Raw genomic sequence first — 19,246 nt, forward strand, 5'->3', positions numbered from 1 at the left:
CCTCAACTTAGCGTCGGTAGAGCTCCACGTTCCCTCAACTAGTTTCTTAAACTCTCTATTAGACTATACTCTAGATAAAGCTTAGGAACCAACACTTTTATAAAATGTGTGGGTCTGCTTTTTCGGTGGAGGACAATTAGTGGGCGTCTCGGCGATCGAATTGGCGTTGACTCATTCCAGCTGCAGCCCCGCTACCATTAAGATGTCCTTCAAAAGGTTTAAAACGACGACTAATAACAACAATAATAATTCTCTCTTAATTGTTTATTTCGTGAAATTGTAATGTTTCGAAGAAGTAATTCCAACCTCTATCGAGTGAATTCTGTGAGTTATAACCATTTACTAGAAACTATTGTTAAAAGGATAGATTCGTGGTAAACCATTTTTATTGTGGGAATTATTTCCTGGTTACGTGGCATTTTGTTGGACTATTTTTTGAGGCAGGGCAAGTTGGTCCGTTTATTTTAGACTTTTATGAAAAGATTTAAAGAGTACTTGGCCATACATTAACCTGAAATGTTGAAAGTTAACATTTTATTGATTATATTCTCATAGTATTTTTAATTTGATTCAAGTTAAAATAAAATGTACCAGTCATGTTGAAAGTTCAAGGTTTTTCGTTTCAGGCGGCGCAAGCGCGATGCCAGGAAACGGTGGAGCTGCTTCGTGCTCGGCGGACATCCTTGGTGGAAGCCGCTCGCACTCTGTCCTCGCAGGAGGATCCCTCCATTCACTTGCTCAGATTTCGAAGAGATTCTTCGTCTTCAGAAGGAAATCAACAGAAAGACTTTGAACCCTTAGTCTGCAACAAAGCGACCACGACGAGATCTCGTTCGCATCCTCAGAACTTCTGGCCACGCGGTTCTAGTACTCCTTCTTCCACCTCGTCCTCCGGTTCCGGTGGCGGCACTTCCGCCAATCGGAACTCTCATTCTGCTTGTTCCGATGATTCTTTCGACTTCCCACCCTCCCATTTCTATCGTCAACAAAACTACGCCAGGTATGTCGATTAAATATCGCTAGGTTGTCACGTGCCAGGGAAATGTGGGAAAGTTGGAGAATTTTAATTATTTGGCTCGTGAATTAGCTAACCAGTCGCCGTACGTCTTTTTTTAACAGGAGACGTAGTATGTCAGCGCTAGCTGGTCCGCCACCTTCCGCTTTCAGTTCGCCGTTCGCATCGTACACATCTTTTCCTAGCAACCCTTACCCCTCCATGATGGCCACGCCCCGAGACTGCGCCCTTCAGATGGACCAGTACTTGCGCGACAAAGAAGAACAGTTGCAAAGTCGAGGACTGATCACGGAAGATCTGACCACCAGAGGACCCGTCGCATCCATCGACAAAGATGACTCCCGGTGGACTCACAACCAAAACAATCCCAACGAAGACGACACCGTCAACACCTCTTCTTCGGTGAGTAACGAATTCACTCATAATTGACAATTATCGAAATTTCATGAATCACTTATTGACGTACGTCTCTTATTCCATTTTGAACTTGGCCTTTATTTATTTTGTCGTGGTGGTGTTTGCATATTTTCAGAGTTGTATTCCTCGAAGTAGTACAGGAAGTCGAGTGGCAACGAAAGGAGGAGGCTCCCCTCCAGGGGCTTGCGCGGGTTCGTCTTTGCACCACCCGGTGACGCAGAAACCCCAAAAGAAGCACATGCGTATCTGTCCCACCTGGCAACTCTGCGAAGAAGCCTTACACAAAGCCGCTCAACAAGTCCGAAGACAAAACGAACGCCTCGTCACTCAACATAAACTACAAGACGAACGTCATCACGAACACGAAGACGCCAACCCTGACGCCTGCGCAGATCCTCAAAGGCAAGTCTACTCTACATTTTATTATAGTCGCTTGCGCCCTATTGCAATGTTTGTTCATTATGTTTGTTGTTGTCTGATTAGCGCACCAACGGAAGTGGTTTCGCGTTCTTCGTCTATGAGTTCGGACAGTCCTATCCCGGTCAACAGTCACCTCCTTGTGCAGGATACTAACACGGCACCTGAAAGTGGCAAGGAGAGCCCCGAAGAAGAGGGATCCATTCCCAAGAACAACAACGCTAAGACCAAGTCCACTCTCATGCTCATCATGGGAGAGCTTATTCAGACAGAAAGAGATTACGTCAAATCATTAGAGTACATTATTGAGGTACTACAATATATCTATTACTATCCTGATGTGTCTCCATATTTGTTAGTGCTTTGTAACTCGCATTCCTTTGATATAATTTTCCCTATGATTTAATGTTTTCTAGAATTACTGTCCGGAATTGCTCAGAGAAGACATTCCGCAAGCTCTTCGCGGCCAACGCAACGTCATCTTCGGTAACATTGAAAAAATCTACGAGTTCCATAGTCAGTACTTTTTGCAGGAGCTTGAACGCTGCGAAAAATCGCCTTTTAGAGTGGGACAGTATTTCTTAGAATACGTAAGTAATGGTAATCCCGTGCTCAGCCTTTGCTTCGTATTATAAACGTACGTCGATTGATTTTTCAGGAGCGCCAATTTTATCTGTACGCGTTGTATAACAAGAATAAACCTAAATCGGACAATCTTATGTCTGAATACGGAACCGCGTTCTTTAGGGTAAGGCTATAAATTTTACAGCCTTTTGAGTCACGTGACTTAACTGTGCATTTTAGGAGAAGCAACTGGAGTTAAAAGACAAAATGGACTTGGCAAGTTACTTGCTGAAACCGGTTCAACGAATGGGCAAATACGCCCTACTTCTCAAGCAGCTCTTAAAGGAATGTCCAGAAGTTGAGAAAGAGGCGGAATATCAGGATCTGAAAGTATAGTCTCATCTCACCGTAATGTGATAGAAGTGTCTCAGTCGTAACTAATTGCTTATTTCCTTAAAGGCGGCTGAAGAGATGGTCAGGTTCCAGTTGCGACACGGAAATGATCTGCTAGCCATGGATGCACTCAGAGACTGTGACGTAAGTTTGGCGTTTATTCATCAATTCCTTTCATTGACGAAGCTGAGTTTCCCACGTCCTAATTGTTTGTCGTGCATGGTTTAGGTGAATGTAAAAGAGCAAGGACGTCTTTTGCGTCAAGACGAGTTCCTGGTTTGGCAAGGGAGATACCGCAAGTCATTGAGGCGCGTCTTCCTTTTTGAAGAGCTGATTCTATTCAGTAAAGCAAGGAGGGACCCTGAGGAACGAGGCTTGCAAGAGATTTACCAATACAAACAGAGTATCAAGACGACGGACATCGGAATGACGGAGCAGATCGGCGACAGTCCCACCAAGTTCGAGATCTGGTTCCGGAAACGCAAGCTACACGACACCTACATGTTGCAGGCCGCCAACGCCCAAGTTAAACAAGCCTGGGCGCACGAAATATCCAGGCTCTTATGGAAACAGGCCCTCAAAAATAGAGGTTAGTAATTTAATTATAATTATCTCAATGCGACGAAAATAGTTCTGAGGCATTAGAATATTTTATGGCATTGCTAGAAATTCGTCTGGCTGAAATGTCGTCGATGGGTATTGGGAACAAGCCGTGTCTCGATATAAAACCGAGTGAAGACCAAATCAGTGACCGCTCCATCCGAGTGGAGAGTGTGGGCAAAGCCACTTCCGCCAGGTTTAGGAACTCTGTTTCCGGGTACACATCCTCGTTGGAGCAGATGCGGACTAACAAGCGACCACACTCTATAATCTCTGTCAGCAGCAGCTCGTCCAGCGGCAGTTCTTGCGGCAACGCCATCGCCCTCCCTCCTGGCAACACCTTCGCCTACTTCGGAGCCGCTCTTAACCTGGCCTTTGACCCCGGTGACGTTCCACCCTCTCACCATAGATCGGAAACGCAACAATCACAGTGCTCAACAGGTAAGGAAATCTTCGCCTCATCAGTTTTTGTTGAAAAAGTTGCAAAATTGTGTCAAATTTCTTAGAGAGTGGATTTTGCACGGACACGAGCTTAATGGGTGATGGTCTTTTGTCCGAGTGCGAACAATCGGCGTCGCACGGTTCAAGGTTTGGAGGAAGCAGGTGTCGACGCAGTGATAGCGTCTTGTCCAACGATTCCGTCACTACTCAACCCCCCTCCTCTTCCAGCTTCGACGAATTCGACACGTCCAATACAGACACCACAAACGCAACAAGCCCCCAATCAGAGGTCAGTAAAAAGTTACCAGTCAGTACAAAAGGGTTATCAGTCCATTTCAAATCTCTTTTCAACCTCTTCATTCTTTTTCGTTACAGCGAAACGTTACAACACAAATGTAAGATGAGCAATTGGTGATGTTGCGAAAAGACAACCTGTGCTCGCTCACTCTGTCGAGTTAAAACAAAACTGTGCCAAATAATAATAAACTCTCAATTGCAGAGACGAGTAAATGGCGCTAACTCGTGGCCAAAAACTCTTAGGCGGGTATCTGAGACCAAAAAAAAAATAAAAATAATTAAAGGAAAACACGGACCAAAATCAAAAGTAAAGTACGAGTAATTAACAAGAAGTAGAGAGACTTAAGTTTACAACAAATCAAACTATCAGAGCTTTTTTTATTTAAATTTTACACTCGAATCAAAACGGATTTGTCTTTTAATATTTTTTAGGTTATTTAACAAAAGTAATAATAATTATAATTATAACATTAATAATAATCAGGAATTTTGCAAGTACCTTAAATTGCTGTTATTACTTCACGGCCCCTTGAAATAATTTTAATCTTACTTCCGCGGAAGATGAATGCGCGCGCAAATATAAACTGAGTGCGATTGAAAAAGGGGACCAAGAAGTTTCGATAACGGATGTAGTTTTCAAGGAATTAAATGAATGTACATAGTAATTATATATCCATGTTGGCAACATTTTTGTGGCAAACAATAGCCCATTCGATCTAGGGCTAACTAACGCAAGCTGTTCGCACTATGTGAGTTCAACTGGTCGAAAAACGCGTATTTCCAATTACCACAACAAGGAATTTTACCTACAAGTCAACTTCGCTTCAACTGGTACAAAATCGACCTGTTATAATAGTAATCTTATCAACTGATAATATTACGATAATAAACCCGAAGTTAATCCTTTCATTTGCGCAAAAAAATCATTCAAGCTACGTTTAATGTTAATTAGGGCGTTTTTCTAAATATGGCGTCCTTTGAATTTTTAATTTTGGCTTCTTGCTTCGTGACCCTTTGTTTGACTTTACCATTACAATTGGACGATAATGAAACTCTTGAACATTATGCCAAGCTGAAAAACAGGGAGAAATTGACTGGAATTGTAACGTCAGTACATGACGGTGATACTTTCAGGTTTCTGTTGGCTAATAATACGGATGGTAAGACGCTTAAGGTAAGTGGACTTAAAATTTAAATAGGCCTCCCGCTACTAGCTTAAAGACATAGTCAATAAAGAAACAAAGGTGGGCAATCCCTGGAGATATGTGGTTTGAAAATACGGTGGCGGAAGGGGGAGGATTTTGGCAAAGGGTTAACTGATGAAATTGTATGGGGGTTCATTGTTTAGAGTTTTGACATGTAAATATGGTTATATTACGACTTCTAGTATAGTACTGACTACGTATGCGTGCGTCATACCCTTCTATCTCTTAGCTCAGTGTCACCCCCCCCCCCCTTACTAGGAGCGTATCCCCTCTTACAAGATAGCGCCTAGAGGGAGGGATACACAGTCTACACCCCCTTTCTAACGACACTAGTCTATGTTTGAGAATTGAAGTTTATTAACCATTTATTCATTCAACTCTGACATTACTATCTTTATGGAGATGGGGATTTTACCGAATTTCTTATCTTTCATCCCTTTTTGGTATATCTTTCTATTGAAAGTTAGAAATACCTTGTACTATGAATAAATTCGTATATACTGATGAATATGGAATCGCTTAACATTTAAAACATTTTCTATTTAAGTAGAGAACAACGTGTCCACTGTTATATACCAGACCTTAAGCCATCTTGTTTAATTTAGTTTCAACTGTTTGAATTGTAGCGATGTTTTTACACCATCTATTTCACAGATAAACTGAGTGTTTTAATATATTTGGGACTATTTCCGGTACAGATTCGTCTAATCGGAATCAACGCCCCAGAAGTTGAACGTCCCGGTTTGGCCGCTGAACCATTTGCCATCGAATCGAGGGATCGACTGAAGCAACTGATTTTGGACAAAAAATTCAAGATGACTGTTTTCGCCAAAGATCAGTACGATCGTTTCTTGGGCACGGTTGTCGTCAATGGTGAGCACGTTTCCTTAACGCTGGTCAAGGAAGGATTGGCCATAGTCTACCGGAAAAGTGGTGCCGAATACGGGGACATTAAAACGGCACTGAATAATGCCGAATTAAAAGCGAAGAAAAACAAAATTGGACTTTGGAGTTTGAAACGTTAATCATCAACCCAGTTGGTTCCGAAATTGACTTAAATTATCTGTCGAAAGAATTAAATCTAGACAATATTTAAAAGTAATCAAGGCACTTTTAATTACCATAAATCAAAAATAAGAATTAGAGATTCAATTCAACAAGTGGATTTTTTCTAAAAATACAAAATGTAAAGGTATAATTTTCAGCTCAAGTTAACAATGAGAAATAATGTAACATTCGTAAAAGATTAAAAAATGTAACAATTAGCACGCACGATTGAAGCTTACACTTTGTTTAAAACAACTATAAGAGATTTCTTTCCATTCTAAAAAAATAATTTTGTTAGGAACGGTGAATTTAACTTTTATGGAAAATTACAGAAATCAACGTGTTAGGTCTCTTCCCTCCCCCCCCCAGTAAATTAGATGCGGATGACGTCAGAACGCCTAACGGGTCCGCTCCTGTAACTGCTCATATCTTCTTTAATGCTGTAGGGGGAAACGTCGCTCCAAATCGAAATATTCCGTTATTGTATTCGCGGCTCTTCCGATAGGAAAAATTAAAAAGTGTAGTCGGAAATGATACTTAAATGGCGGAGACACGTGGATAATTGGTGTAAATTGCCAATACTGTTAGTTTTACAATGACCTAAAAGCTTTGGGTTCGGTACTCGTTCCGACGCCACTAGCTGACAAGAATGAAGAGAATGTTACAATGCATGGAAGAATATGAGGTAATTAATTCTATCATTATTCGCTTTGTGGTTCCTCTTTGACAGTAATCTCGTGTTTTATTGGCACGTTTGAATGGTAAATTCTAATCGGGGTACATCCCTGACTGATTAACCATTTCTTTATGGCACTTTTGGAATCTACTTCGTCTTCAATTGGTTTTTGTTCAATTTCCTTCTTGATTTCTAATAATTGTGGCTCAATAGCCTCGTCTTTACCCGCGCAGTTTGTTGGATCCACCATGCTAACTGCACTTGGACAATTTGAAACTGTAGGCGCTTTTTCAAGTAGAGATGTTTCATTTGAACTCGATACGTTCTGTTCTTTGAAACTTGTTCTTTCTACCAATGATTCATCTTCACTATCAGATGAGTCCTCCATTAGGTCTTGTTCATTTTGGCTCGCTTGGTCCGAGAAGGAATAGCTACTGGAGTCGTCGCTTAACCAGTCCGGATCTAAGTTGAAATTGCGCCAGTCAGTATCAGAATTGCGTGAATCAGTATCAGATATTTCTTCCTGGTAAGACAGGTCATTTTTACGTTGACGCAAACTCCTAATTTCGATGTTCGTCGGAGATGAATTCCTGGGACGTTTTTCATTCTTGCTTGGGTTATGATTAGTACCTTTGCGCTTTATGGAAACGTTACTGGGTGGGCTGTTAAGTGGCGCGGTTTTCTGGTCTAATTCTTTCAATTGATGGCTTGCTTTGAAACCAAACGGCTCTTCAGGCGAAGCCGCTTTAGTTTGGCTTAGCACTGAAATCTCGTCCGCAACGGGTTCAATAGCATCTGGTGGCTCATCAGGATTATCTCGGGTATCTTCAGTATCAGATTCACTCTCAATAAGCTGGACTTTATCCAAATGAGCGTCCAAGTACTTTTGCTCGCGAAATCTCCAAGAGCATTTTGGGCAACGGTACTTGTACTCCACCGGGTGAGACTGACAGTGAACATCGAGAGCCAAGGCGTTGTCTAAAGTAGTGTCGCAATATTTGCACGGGACTCTTTTTCGAAGGTTACGAGGAATGTTCTTTTGCCGTGAAATAGGGTAATACTCGTATAGCACCCGTTTCTCGAGCAGTTGCGGTCTACCGCCACATTTTTTTAGATCAAAATTCGGCGCGTGGCGTCTAAGCAAGTGTTCTTCCGCTCGTCTAAAGGTGGGCGTGCGCCATTCGCAAAAGTTACATACAACGCAGAATTTGAGATAGTGGGTTTGGCAATGCCATCCTAAAAGACGTCTACTGTCATAAGTAGCTTCGCAAACTTTGCACTATAGAAAAGATAAGATATTTGTTTCTGTTTTATAGGATTTTATAGGAACAAAAGTAGGTCATGTACATTAATTAAGGATGTTCCTAATAAGGTTAATTACAGGACCGAACTACGGTGGTTTCTATAGCTAACTTTAAGTGGCAATTGTGGAGGGGGGGGGGAAAGGAAGACTTAAGAGAATATAACGTGCAACACACAAAAATGAAAGCTCTCTGTAGGATGGGTTAAAAATATAACATTTCACTAGGAAGTATAGGGACCCTGGACTGTACCTTGAATTTTCCTCCTGGTTTATTTTCATGACAAGCTTTATGCCGTTTTAAGGCTTCATTTTTTGAGAATCGTCCGGGGCAGAGGTCACACTTAAATGGTCTCGAATGAGTATTGATATGGACTCTTAATTTGTCTCTTCTAGGGAATTTTAAATCGCAATATTCACACGGATGTTCTTTAACTGAAGCTTTATGTACTATACTGTTGTGTTTGTAAACTGCGGCTAGCGTTCGAAATAGTTTGTCACAAAGGGGACATTTTAAAGTCTTCTCCGTATTGTGACTGCTTAAATGTTGCTTCAAACTACCACTCTGATCAAATGATTTCCCACATTCATTGCATTTAAATGGTTTTAAACCGCTATGAATACGTTTGTGAACTATAAGGGTTCCTCGTTGAGTGTAGGATTTGTCACAAATGTCACACTTAAATGGCTTCTCACCAGTATGAACGCGTTTATGTCCAGTCAAAATAAAATTTGACGTAAAACCTTTGTTACAAATGTCACATACGTGTTTTCGTTCCTGTTCGTTTTGCTTTGATTTTGTTGGCGTCAAAAGTTTATAAACTTTCGTTGGCGCCAATATCTTTTCACATTTTCCCGAATGCGAGCTGAAGTTTAATAGTGTCTGTTTATATTTAACCAATTTTGGTTTTGTTTCATTTTGCAGTTTGTCTTTTTGCTCGGAATTAGATTTAACATCATTTTGTTCTAATTGAATTTTGTTTACTCGAATTACTTTTGATTCTAGAGACATTCTGATACTATACCGCCCACTCGCGCAATTTCCCGCGTTTTTAGCACGTGTCGTCGTGTCCTCCTAACTCTTATTAAACGTTTCTTCAAGAGAAACCCACTTTACTGAACTATCATTCGGCTGCTAGAAATAATATGCTACCATGGAGCTATATTAAAGGAGAGCTAGCTCTCTATCTTGTCCGTTCAAAGAAATCTATGACCTTCTTCAAGACAAGGATGAGGTAGAGCGCCCCCCGCCATTTACCCGAGTATCCCCCCGTCCAGTTTCTAGCGTCTCAAACCTGAACTGTGCCACACAGGTAGCGCGCCTATTTTTCTCAGATAACACCTCCCCCCCTCCCCATCATCCTTGATCTTACTGGCAATCTTAAAGAACACGCGAAGTTATTATACAGAAAGTTGCGCTAGTTTACAACTTTCACAGCCGCACAAAAACCGCCTAGACAGTAGACACGTTGATTGAAAATAGAAACACAATGATTCCAATTAGCTGTATGCATTCTTGGTTACGTGGATGGCTAGACTTACTTCTTAGAGTGTTTTTTTAAATGAAAAAATGTTTGTTTGTAGGATTAAAGCATATGTTTATTCCTTATCTTTTTCTCAGCAGAAATTGATAATAATGGGATAGATTATTAATATCTTTGTTGAAATCCCGTAGCTCAATAGGCCAAAAGTAAAAGGTGTTTCATCATTACATTTTTTTACTCCAATAATTACACAGTTACCTACAAGTTATACGTGTAAATAAATCTATAGCTATGGCAGCTAATATTGAGTTCAAACTCAATTTCATGGTTGTCGCTTTGATCAGTGCAATAATACTGGGTATTTTTTATTATAATTTTTGTTGAGAGTTAACTTTGTGTCGATATGAAAAAAAGATATGCAGTCAAATCCCCAGAGAGACCATTTTTTTGTTGTATATTGTCCTAAGCAAAAGCGGATTACATATGGGTTATTTTATTTCTGCCCTAAGTAATTGTGGGTAGCTCTAAGGTCTACTAAACTTTTAACGTAGTTAATGCGCAAGGAACGTGTCCACCGACCCAAGCAATTGCGGAGGGCTCTACTTCCAAAATTCGTTGCGTTATTGCTGGACTGCAAGGGCTAAGATCCTGGCAATTTCAGAGTTATAATCAGACTTTTCAAGATTTGGATCCAATAAGGTTCCAAGCGGAACCCGATGGAGTACTGATTAAAAACGCCGGTGGGAATGATTTCTTGTTAAGGCTTCAAATAAAGCATCCAGTTACCTTGTCTGTGTTACGAAACGTAATCGTTTCAGTTGTCATCTATGGTAAATATGATTAAGTTTTCTTTATTTTTATGAATTTTAGACCTGAGCTAAAATGTTTCTACAAAGACCAAGACTTCGGTCTATATAGAGAAAAAAATAGTTACAAAGTAAAAACGGGGATAGATTTAATTTTAGAAGTAGGAATGGAGAACAGAGTAATCTGGTCGCGCGTCAAAGCGACAGAGGTAAAAAGGAATACGTATTTTACGCCGTCCTCCGTCAGCAACGTCATCAAAACGTAGTTTAAGTGAGTTAATAAGATAATTTAAACTTTTCGTTACGTATTGGAGGGAGGGACTTTATACTGGGCTATCAGTCGGACTGAAGTAAATACTAACCGTTCTCCATTCCTACTTCTAAAATTAAATCTATCCCTGGTAAAAAAAAATTGTCGTCATAGTTTTTAAAATACATTGTGGTAGTGGCAGGAATACATACAGCTACTGGGAATCATTGTGTACTAGCCCTAATGGAAAAAATACCGTGTGATTCTAGCTTCACCAGTAGTCAAGGTTTTAACAACCGTTAACGATTTCAACGACGATTTCGCTCACATAACGTGTGTAGCATCGGGGAAACCGACTCCAAAAATTGGCTGGACTTTTGAGGTATATGGCTACAATAAAATTCAGAAGTGTAATCTCAAACATGATACAATATTATAGTCTGACAATGGAGATACGAGAGAATTTGAAAATGTAATTCAATATTTGGACCAATCCACGAAAGATCTGTGGTCAACACTACGTGCCGAGGAATCGGGAAGGTATTATTGTCGCGCTTATAACGTTTACGGATCAGACATCAAAATAACAAGAGCCGATCTGAAGACTAAATCGACAACGTTGTCTCCACATACTACAATACTCCCTGGTAAGTATGTCCAATTCATTCAATTTTAAGCGATAAATTTTTCATTCAAACGTTAACTTTCATTTTCATGTTCACAGAAACAACTACAAATGAAGGTAAGATCTCTAACTGAAAATATATCGAATTGAATTGAATTTACAAATGACATGCAATTAATTTATTTGTTTGCAGATAAATCAACTACGAAACCTACTGTTCGAGCCAGGGAAATTATTACTAACATTAACTCCGAAGCTCTGGGATGTGTTGCGACTGGTTTTCCAAAACCAATAATTACGTTTTATCACGGAAATCAACGTATTGAAGCAAACCGCACGTATTTTGTCCATGATCAAGTGTCGGCCTACGTAGAACAGTCCGTCCATGGTATAGGTTTATACACGTGTTACGCTACAAATCCCTACGGTAGCGCCTCCGATTTTATACAAGTTATCCAGGATAATGCTAATAACCCTAACGGTAAGTGAATAAATAACCAAAATAACCTTTGGTCGCCTACAAAGACAATGTTTTGTAACGTTAAATTGTCTTTATAGAACAATTTCCCGTTCAAGTTGTGGTTATCAAACCCGTTGTCGATGTGAAATCAACCGATACCGTAGATTGCATTGCGACAGGAAATCCTTTGCCCAAAATATTATGGCAGCATAATTTTAACGAATATGTCGAAAGTAGGGCTAATGTCATCGAAAAAGGTTTCGTCGTTAGATCGACTCTACCTGTCAATGAAACGACAACGGGGCACTACAGATGTATAGCCGTGAATTCGGAATCAACAAGTTTAACGGAAGTTATCGTCTTACCAGGACCTAACGAATTTTGTAAGCATGTAAAGAAAAAATGTTATGGACCCTTCAATTTCTAAAATTCTGCCTTCAGATCCAGCTACCGTTCGAGTTTCGAATGTTTACGTGAACAAGATGGTAAATAGTGATTTAGGATGCTTCGCACTCGGCAATCCAAGACCAAACATCTATTGGACTAAAAACAACGAAACTTTAAAATCCACTGAAGAGTATTACGTTGATGCTAGGCAAGAGTTGGCATCGTACATATCAGTTGCTAAAAATGGACCAGGAAACTATATATGCCACGGTGAAAACATATTCAATAAGGGAAAGTCCAGCGTTGAAATAATGGTATCAAATCCGGACAACAGCACTTATTTCAGTCATTATAAAGGTATCAAAAGTTCCATAATCTAAAACAAAATAAGCGCAATGTTATTATAGTAAGCATGACAATCGGATCTCTGGTTTTAAACATGATTTCTATTTTATAGTTGAAAAGAATGATTCTTTAGTCAACAATAGCAGAATTATAACATTAAAAGTTGACGACTCGTCTATCGCGTTCAAAATTCAAAACATGGACGGACAAACATTCAGAAGGGATATTTATTACCTATATTACATTGGCAATAATGCTTCCGAAAGCAACGAAACCTATACTAACAAAACCGTCAAAACTGGGTACCTTACTGCATCATGTAAGATATGCTTAAAATATATTAAATTCAGTCGCATCTAATAGAATTTAATTAAGTTTACATTGAATAATTAGATTACGAACAGATATTCAACCTTCAGAACCTACCCAATGGGTCTTTGGTAACGATGTACTTCGCCGAAGATTGGGCAACGATAAGAGATTTGAATATTGATGATTTAATTGAAGGAAAGTCAGTTTTACTACTTCCTCCAGCACCGGAAGTTTCGTTAAAATTAGCCACAACCGATTACGTACTTCTGGAATGGAGATTACGATCATTGGCAACGGAAAATATCGATAATTTCGAAGTTATCTACGAAAAGGTATCGTACTGGCTGTTTAATACCATACACTAACTAATTAATAAATTGATTACTTCAAGCTGGACAAAAAGGGGGAAGAATTGGTTCCGCAGAAATACTCGATTAAAACCAGTATCCCGGTTCAAAATGGTAACAGTTACAAGTTGTATCGACAAAGTACACGCAATTATCACTTGGTTAAAGTGAGGGCTCACAATGAAGCTGGTTATGGCGGGTGGAGTTCTTTATTATTGTCACCGTATTAATGATATAATGATAAAAGGTAAATTGATTTAAAAAATAAATTAATAAAACCTAATCAAGGCGTTGAAGAAAGTTTAATATTTCGTATATAAGTTACAATTACTTAAAATTTGTTTTCAACTACAATATCTCTTAATTCTTCAATGGTACAATCCCCGTTAGTATCTTCGCAATCCGGTAAAAATAACTGTTTGGGTTCCGATTCCGGACTGTCCAAGTAGAAAAATCGAACTACTTCGCCTTTGTCGGTCAAATGTTTTTCAATTAGAACAGTGGCACCAAATGGAGGCTGTCCGGACAATGGCACTTTAAGGCAACCCAGTAAAGACGCTACAATGACGTCGTGCTAGTAACAACAAGAGCCTTTCAGGTTTAAAAGGGTCGAATACAACCTCTACTCACCGTGAAATAAAAATAAGAATTGATTTCAATATCAGTATCATTGGTTAACCTCGGGTTCTCCACGTTTGTTAAAATGTCTTTGAGAAGTGGACCCGCCATTTGATGAGAGCTCATTTTTCTTGTAAATAATTTAGTCAGCTGACTAAGTTTATATTTGAATGAAGGATACCACGGAGGAAGTATTACTTCGTGAAACTCCTATTAAGTGTAAACGTATGCTTTTAGTAACTAATTAACTTAATTAACATCATTTTTAACTAACCTCGCTTGTTAAGGCGTCGCTCCACATAACAAGGTCACTGGTAGTTATATTTTTCACACTCGTAACCTCTTCGAGCTCTTTTTTGAGCTGTTAAAACCGCGTTATAAATTTGTGCAAGACTCATTCAAAGACGCGCGAGACACTGAGAGTTTTGGTGAACTGGCAAATACCTTCTCCAAATATATTGTATTTGGGGAGTTACTCGCGGAATTACGAATGAGTTTCTATGTGTTTAAAGGCCAGGGAAGTATCTGCTTTTTGAGCGACGTTATAACCGTTTGCTTGCCTTATTGTTATGAATATCGCGTTTGCAAAAGGGCAAGATTTGTTATTTTTTGCAAAAACCGTCTATGTGAAGCCTATTTATTAGAAAAATGAAAACTACGACTTGTTGATAGTCTAGTGGAAATATTATCGCTCATACCATGACTAATCTAATGTCTCTCGCGTTTTGAAACTGATACTAATTATAAATAATTAAATAAATACCAATGGTAAATCGGAAGAAACAACATGATCAAAAAGTTCAAGATAATTGAAGTCCATAACGGGATAGAGTAGCTGCATGAAGTTAAAATGTTTTGAAGGGATATGTAAGAGAAGGAATCATTGTGCCTTCATATATCGTGAATCATACATACGCCCTTGTTACATTCAGGTGGGCTAGTGTAAATGGGAATAGTTTGTACGTAAGAACTGCCCTTGGCGTATTCCTCTTTCTTCAAATCTGCTAAAGTTGGCTTAGGGTAAATGGCTGATAACATTGCGGCGCCACTTTGAATACAACGCGTAATGGTTGAACTTCGGGCCAATACCTGCAAAATAACATTACAGAAATCACCATTATCATTCGAACGTTTCGGCCTTAGCCTTAGCCTTAAATGAAATTAAACTATAACAACTTAACCGTTCTATAGTCATTTTTGAAAAAAGTTGGATATCGCTTTCTTATAGTTTGGCCAAATTCGTACATTTGAACAGTTCCTTTCTATAACAAAATATTATTAGCATTTTTTAACGTTAATTCGTAACAACGTTGAATTAATTAACGTACTAGAGTTAATTGTCCCTTGCCAAGTGCTAAAAAATCAACGTTAGGATCATTTGGATAGGAACTGCTGTAGGGCGTTCTGGCTCCGTGTCTCGAGATCTGCAACAAATAATACATTTTCAGCTAAAAGCCGTGTTAACAATGGTACGTTTGCGCTATTATTGAACTTACTACTTGTAGCAATTGCAACGTTGATGTATCGCGGTCTTTAGATGATGATAGCGTTTGTAAAGGGAAGAAACAAATCCAAATAATTAAGTTATTAACTGACCATAACATCGGAGAAGAAAAACACCTACTGTTACTCATGTTTTCCGGTTTTACTTTTAGTGCAAGTGCGTTCGGTGTTAGCTGATGAAAAACGGTTATGTTATAGTAGCTATGAATTTGGCAGCTTGATTTCTCTTGCGCAGTTTGCAGCAGGAGCTAATAATGCAGGGGAGTAAACTTCCTAAGAGCCGGGTCTAAACTTTGAGAAGGGAAGTTTGATACTGGAGTGGCGTAGTTGGTTGCCATCCGTGGCGGTTTAAAAAAATGTAAAAGTAATCTACTACTTAGTATTATACTCCTGATGTGTAGGTTTGCTATTTTTGCTTTATGCAAAAGCAGCTGTTTTCTAAACCGGCCTATAAATTGCGATATTCGTAAAGGTAGAAGCATCTACACGTATATTTCGGTTTATTGAAGGGCCAGGAAACAGAAATAATTTTACACATCAATATTTATTTTAGATTCTTTATTTGGAATCACAAAAAAAAATACATAAGATTTAATTTGAACCAATTACTTTCAAAATCTTTTAACTTTAAAAGGACTTTGAGCCGGGTCGGCCCCACTTTTAAACAGAACATTATAAAAATAACAAAATGAGTACAAAGAGGAGAGAGTTACAATTACAAGGTACTCGTAAAAGTTTTCGTACGGTGTACCGCATACAGTGTACCATTTAGAAAAGTTCGGTAAATGTTGGTCAGGAGCGCATTCGAAGTTGAAGTACCTTTCGTCATAATCGGAAAGGCATAGGTATTTTCGCTTACTTAAAACCTTAAGAAAATACAAAATTATCTTATTGTAAGAGAGGGCTTGAGACGGCAGGTAACGTTAAATATATCTTAACAAAGAGGGTATAAAGAAGAGGAGTTGAAGCTAGTTGCTATGGCAAGGCATTTTTGGGGGTTCTCTCTTAATCTATTGAATTTTCCTCCTAATATCCTGATCACCATATTTCAACCAATAAGAGGGCAGAGAAAAATCCGCGCGCACACTGGAAGCTTAGAGGAAAAATTTCAAAGCGACAACACAATACTCTTCCAATTTATACCCTCTTTGGTCTTACTAACGGACTTACCATTCCTAAAGGTGTTATCACATCCCGTGTTTCATTACAAGGACCCACAGTTTCGTGCAAACCTTCACTAACAATTAATTCGGGTTTTCCAAGAAACGTGATACCCAGGATTGCTACGTAATGCAAGATAACCACTAAAGTGATCTCATCAAACTGTATTGATTTTTTCCCTCCTAATTTAAAATAATTATTTAGAATTTTGAATAATATATATAGGAGAAGATCAACATCGTTACTTGTTCGAGCGTCTACTTTTGGGTTTCTATCAGCCGTCCAAACCACCAACAAATACAATGCTAAGTAAGTCATCACAATGACTTCGGTGCTAAGCGAGTATATGTCTCTCAAAGGATGATAGAATATCACGAAAAACAGCACGCCTACTGGCATTCCTAAAAGACCAGTGATCAAAGAGCATAACAGCTCTTTAATTTTGCTATATATTAAAAAGAAAAGAAAAGAGTTAACAATTTAACATTATGAGATGGTGGTAAATTTTCGGGACTTGGAGGTTAGTTTCCACGTTTATGAATTCTGCCTTATGACGTTTGTATTAAAGACAGCATTATCTCAACTGTTTCGTACAATTTTGAATAGTTATAAACCTTTGTACTACGCATGGCTATGAAATTAAAACTAAATTCCTCGTATTGCCCGAAGAGAACCGAGGTTCTTGTGACTAACTTAGTAATGGTACCCTTGACCAATGCCCCTTTTCGGTTCCGATAAGATATATTTCAAAAAATCTTATTACCTCTTTCCGGTGGTTGATATGTCTGAAGATCCGGTTATGAGTCTTCGTGACAGATTAAGAAGGATTACAACGGCGGCTGCGAATGACGCGTGGAAATAGTAGCTGACCCATGGCACGTAATAATTTCTTTCAAGAATATTAGGGTCAGTGTCGTGCCACGTCCACCATAAATGTTTTATCCCGATAATGTCAAATGGAAAATCAATTAGAACTACAGTCAATCCTACTGCGAAAGGCTGGGCCCAATATGGAAGTCGAAGTCTGGTAACAGCCACGACGGATGTGTAGAGGAAAACCGGATCTTCAAAATACAAATACGTCAAAAAAAAAGGTATTTCCTTGATGATGTTTGAACGCATACTTACAAAGAACAACGATATGCAAAGGTAATCTTTGACCCAAGAACATGATCATAGACTGAGCGTGCCAAAAGTTATCGATGTCTGGAACAAAGTAACTCAAACTCTCCACGGTTAGACCGTGAAATAAAGTTGCCAGCCATAAGTAACGATAACGACCACCAAGTCTTGATGCTAATTAAAATAAATACTAATTAAGATCTTTGAAATTGTTTTCCTGCCAAAATTAGATGGAAATTTTCAAAAGTATTAAATCGGTTTTAACAATTTTTCAAAATATTAAATTCCATATTTGTCTTTACCATGGATAAAGGTCAAAGTTGACGTTACGTAAAGGACGATCTCGAGGACCAAATATGTTGGGTGTAACGACCATATTTCTTTTGGATTCCGAAATGTAACGAACCATTCTAAGGCTCCACCAAACTGCGAGAAAATGAAGCGGTTTAAATGTTTTGCTCAAATGGTCTCACGGATATGTAATTCTATTGGACGACTAATACCACCTGACCTATTCCACCCCTGTCTGCTTAACACTAAAGTTCAATTCATGGGCACCGGTAAGGTAAGTGAATTGCTAACCGGTATCTTCATTAATATAGTTACAATTGAAAATGATCATTATCCGGTATATGGTTTTTCGACTTAAAAAAACCTCTTCTTTAAGTTTTTAAGAAATAATTCACTTACTTTTGTAGCTGACATGTCTATAAATGCCGTTTTACTTCAACTAAACTCGTTACTATAAGCATTTTACCAGATTCTTCAAATTTTTATCAGTGAGTGAAAGATGAACTATGGTTTATTGATAAGAAAAAAAACCATTTATCTAATCTTTCAATGTTTCGTTTAAAGTGACATTTACGTGATTTGAAATGCGCTTACTATTTTCGAAAACTACTATATTTACCTAAATCATCTTAATTTGTTCTTTATATTTAATTTTAATATCTAAATGTTTAAATTAAGTGGTAGGATGAAATTGTCAATGCCATCACGCCGTAAGACGAGAACTTGATCAATAGACAGTTTAAGTAAATAAACTGGCGAAGATAGAAAACATTTCCAGCTTTTTTTTAGCAATTGAGATCGCTCGAGATTTGCTCTGTCTATATTACGTTGACGTTATCAAACCCGATAGAAAGCGCCAATATCGTTCACATATTGATCCATACTGATCAGTATCGAGCTGATGCTGATCTAGGGTCGATCACTATAGTGCTGACATTTTGCAGGGATGTTAAGCGACATAAAAAATGATTCTTATCAGCTTACATTTTGAAAATCGTCAACGTAAGGAATACCGTCCATACGTTTTAACATATTTCTCTAATATATTTAGCACATTAGTGAGATATACATTATAAGAAGCCTATTCCACTGTTATAGACAGTATCACAATGATTCCAATTAGCTGTATGTATTCCTGGTTAAATTGATGTTAAGGTTAAATC

At 38.7% G+C, this 19,246-nt stretch overlaps 5 protein-coding genes across 6 annotated transcripts in view; 3 read left to right on the forward strand and 2 right to left on the reverse strand.

The window, feature by feature from the left end:
• LOC149651387 (uncharacterized) overlaps positions 1-4,814 on the forward strand; it is a 61,833-nt gene extending 57,019 nt beyond the window's left edge. For both annotated transcript variants that reach the window (XM_089848256.1, XM_089848257.1), the window contains exons 15-26: positions 627-1,000; positions 1,120-1,417; positions 1,548-1,834; positions 1,916-2,159; positions 2,266-2,439; positions 2,508-2,597; positions 2,654-2,803; positions 2,873-2,950; positions 3,035-3,395; positions 3,473-3,847; positions 3,913-4,136; positions 4,223-4,814. In XM_089848256.1, the coding sequence (XP_089704382.1) occupies positions 627-1,000; positions 1,120-1,417; positions 1,548-1,834; positions 1,916-2,159; positions 2,266-2,439; positions 2,508-2,597; positions 2,654-2,803; positions 2,873-2,950; positions 3,035-3,395; positions 3,473-3,847; positions 3,913-4,136; positions 4,223-4,246 (2,679 nt within the window). In that variant the 3' untranslated portion in view covers positions 4,247-4,814. The remainder of the gene's footprint in view (positions 1-626; positions 1,001-1,119; positions 1,418-1,547; positions 1,835-1,915; positions 2,160-2,265; positions 2,440-2,507; positions 2,598-2,653; positions 2,804-2,872; positions 2,951-3,034; positions 3,396-3,472; positions 3,848-3,912; positions 4,137-4,222) is intronic.
• Positions 4,815-4,963: 149 nt separating this feature from the next.
• Positions 4,964-6,614, forward strand: LOC149651388 (uncharacterized). The gene is made up of 2 exons (XM_089848283.1): positions 4,964-5,318; positions 6,048-6,614. The coding sequence occupies exons 1-2, from the start codon at positions 5,112-5,114 to the stop codon at positions 6,372-6,374; spliced, it is 534 nt and encodes a 177-aa protein (XP_089704409.1). The 5' UTR covers positions 4,964-5,111; the 3' UTR covers positions 6,375-6,614.
• LOC149651389 (uncharacterized) lies at positions 6,441-9,582 on the reverse strand. The gene is made up of 2 exons (XM_089848268.1): positions 8,626-9,582; positions 6,441-8,351 (listed from the first exon to the last, which is right to left on the reverse strand). The coding sequence occupies exons 1-2, from the start codon at positions 9,382-9,384 to the stop codon at positions 7,098-7,100; spliced, it is 2,013 nt and encodes a 670-aa protein (XP_089704394.1). The 5' UTR covers positions 9,385-9,582; the 3' UTR covers positions 6,441-7,097.
• Positions 9,583-10,339: 757 nt separating this feature from the next.
• LOC149651390 (titin homolog) lies at positions 10,340-13,923 on the forward strand. Its single transcript, XM_089847212.1, has 11 exons — positions 10,340-10,364; positions 10,408-10,686; positions 11,182-11,294; positions 11,352-11,559; positions 11,637-11,654; positions 11,731-12,018; positions 12,096-12,380; positions 12,439-12,741; positions 12,842-13,048; positions 13,123-13,373; positions 13,433-13,923. The coding sequence occupies exons 1-11, from the start codon at positions 10,340-10,342 to the stop codon at positions 13,616-13,618; spliced, it is 2,163 nt and encodes a 720-aa protein (XP_089703338.1). The 3' UTR covers positions 13,619-13,923.
• A 2,129-nt stretch (positions 13,924-16,052) lies between these two features.
• On the reverse strand, positions 16,053-18,587 carry LOC149651391 (uncharacterized). Its single transcript, XM_089848287.1, has 7 exons — positions 18,483-18,587; positions 18,095-18,218; positions 17,799-17,966; positions 17,434-17,734; positions 16,916-17,115; positions 16,680-16,852; positions 16,053-16,375 (listed from the first exon to the last, which is right to left on the reverse strand). The coding sequence occupies exons 1-7, from the start codon at positions 18,495-18,497 to the stop codon at positions 16,121-16,123; spliced, it is 1,236 nt and encodes a 411-aa protein (XP_089704413.1). The 5' UTR covers positions 18,498-18,587; the 3' UTR covers positions 16,053-16,120.
• Between the last annotated feature and the right edge of the window lie 659 nt (positions 18,588-19,246).

The sequence above is a fragment of the Phalangium opilio genome, unplaced genomic scaffold, assembly GCF_054372755.1.
Source record: "Phalangium opilio isolate 3A_F unplaced genomic scaffold, DU_Popi_V2 ptg000082l_1, whole genome shotgun sequence".
NCBI classification, from domain to species: domain Eukaryota; kingdom Metazoa; phylum Arthropoda; class Arachnida; order Opiliones; family Phalangiidae; genus Phalangium; species Phalangium opilio.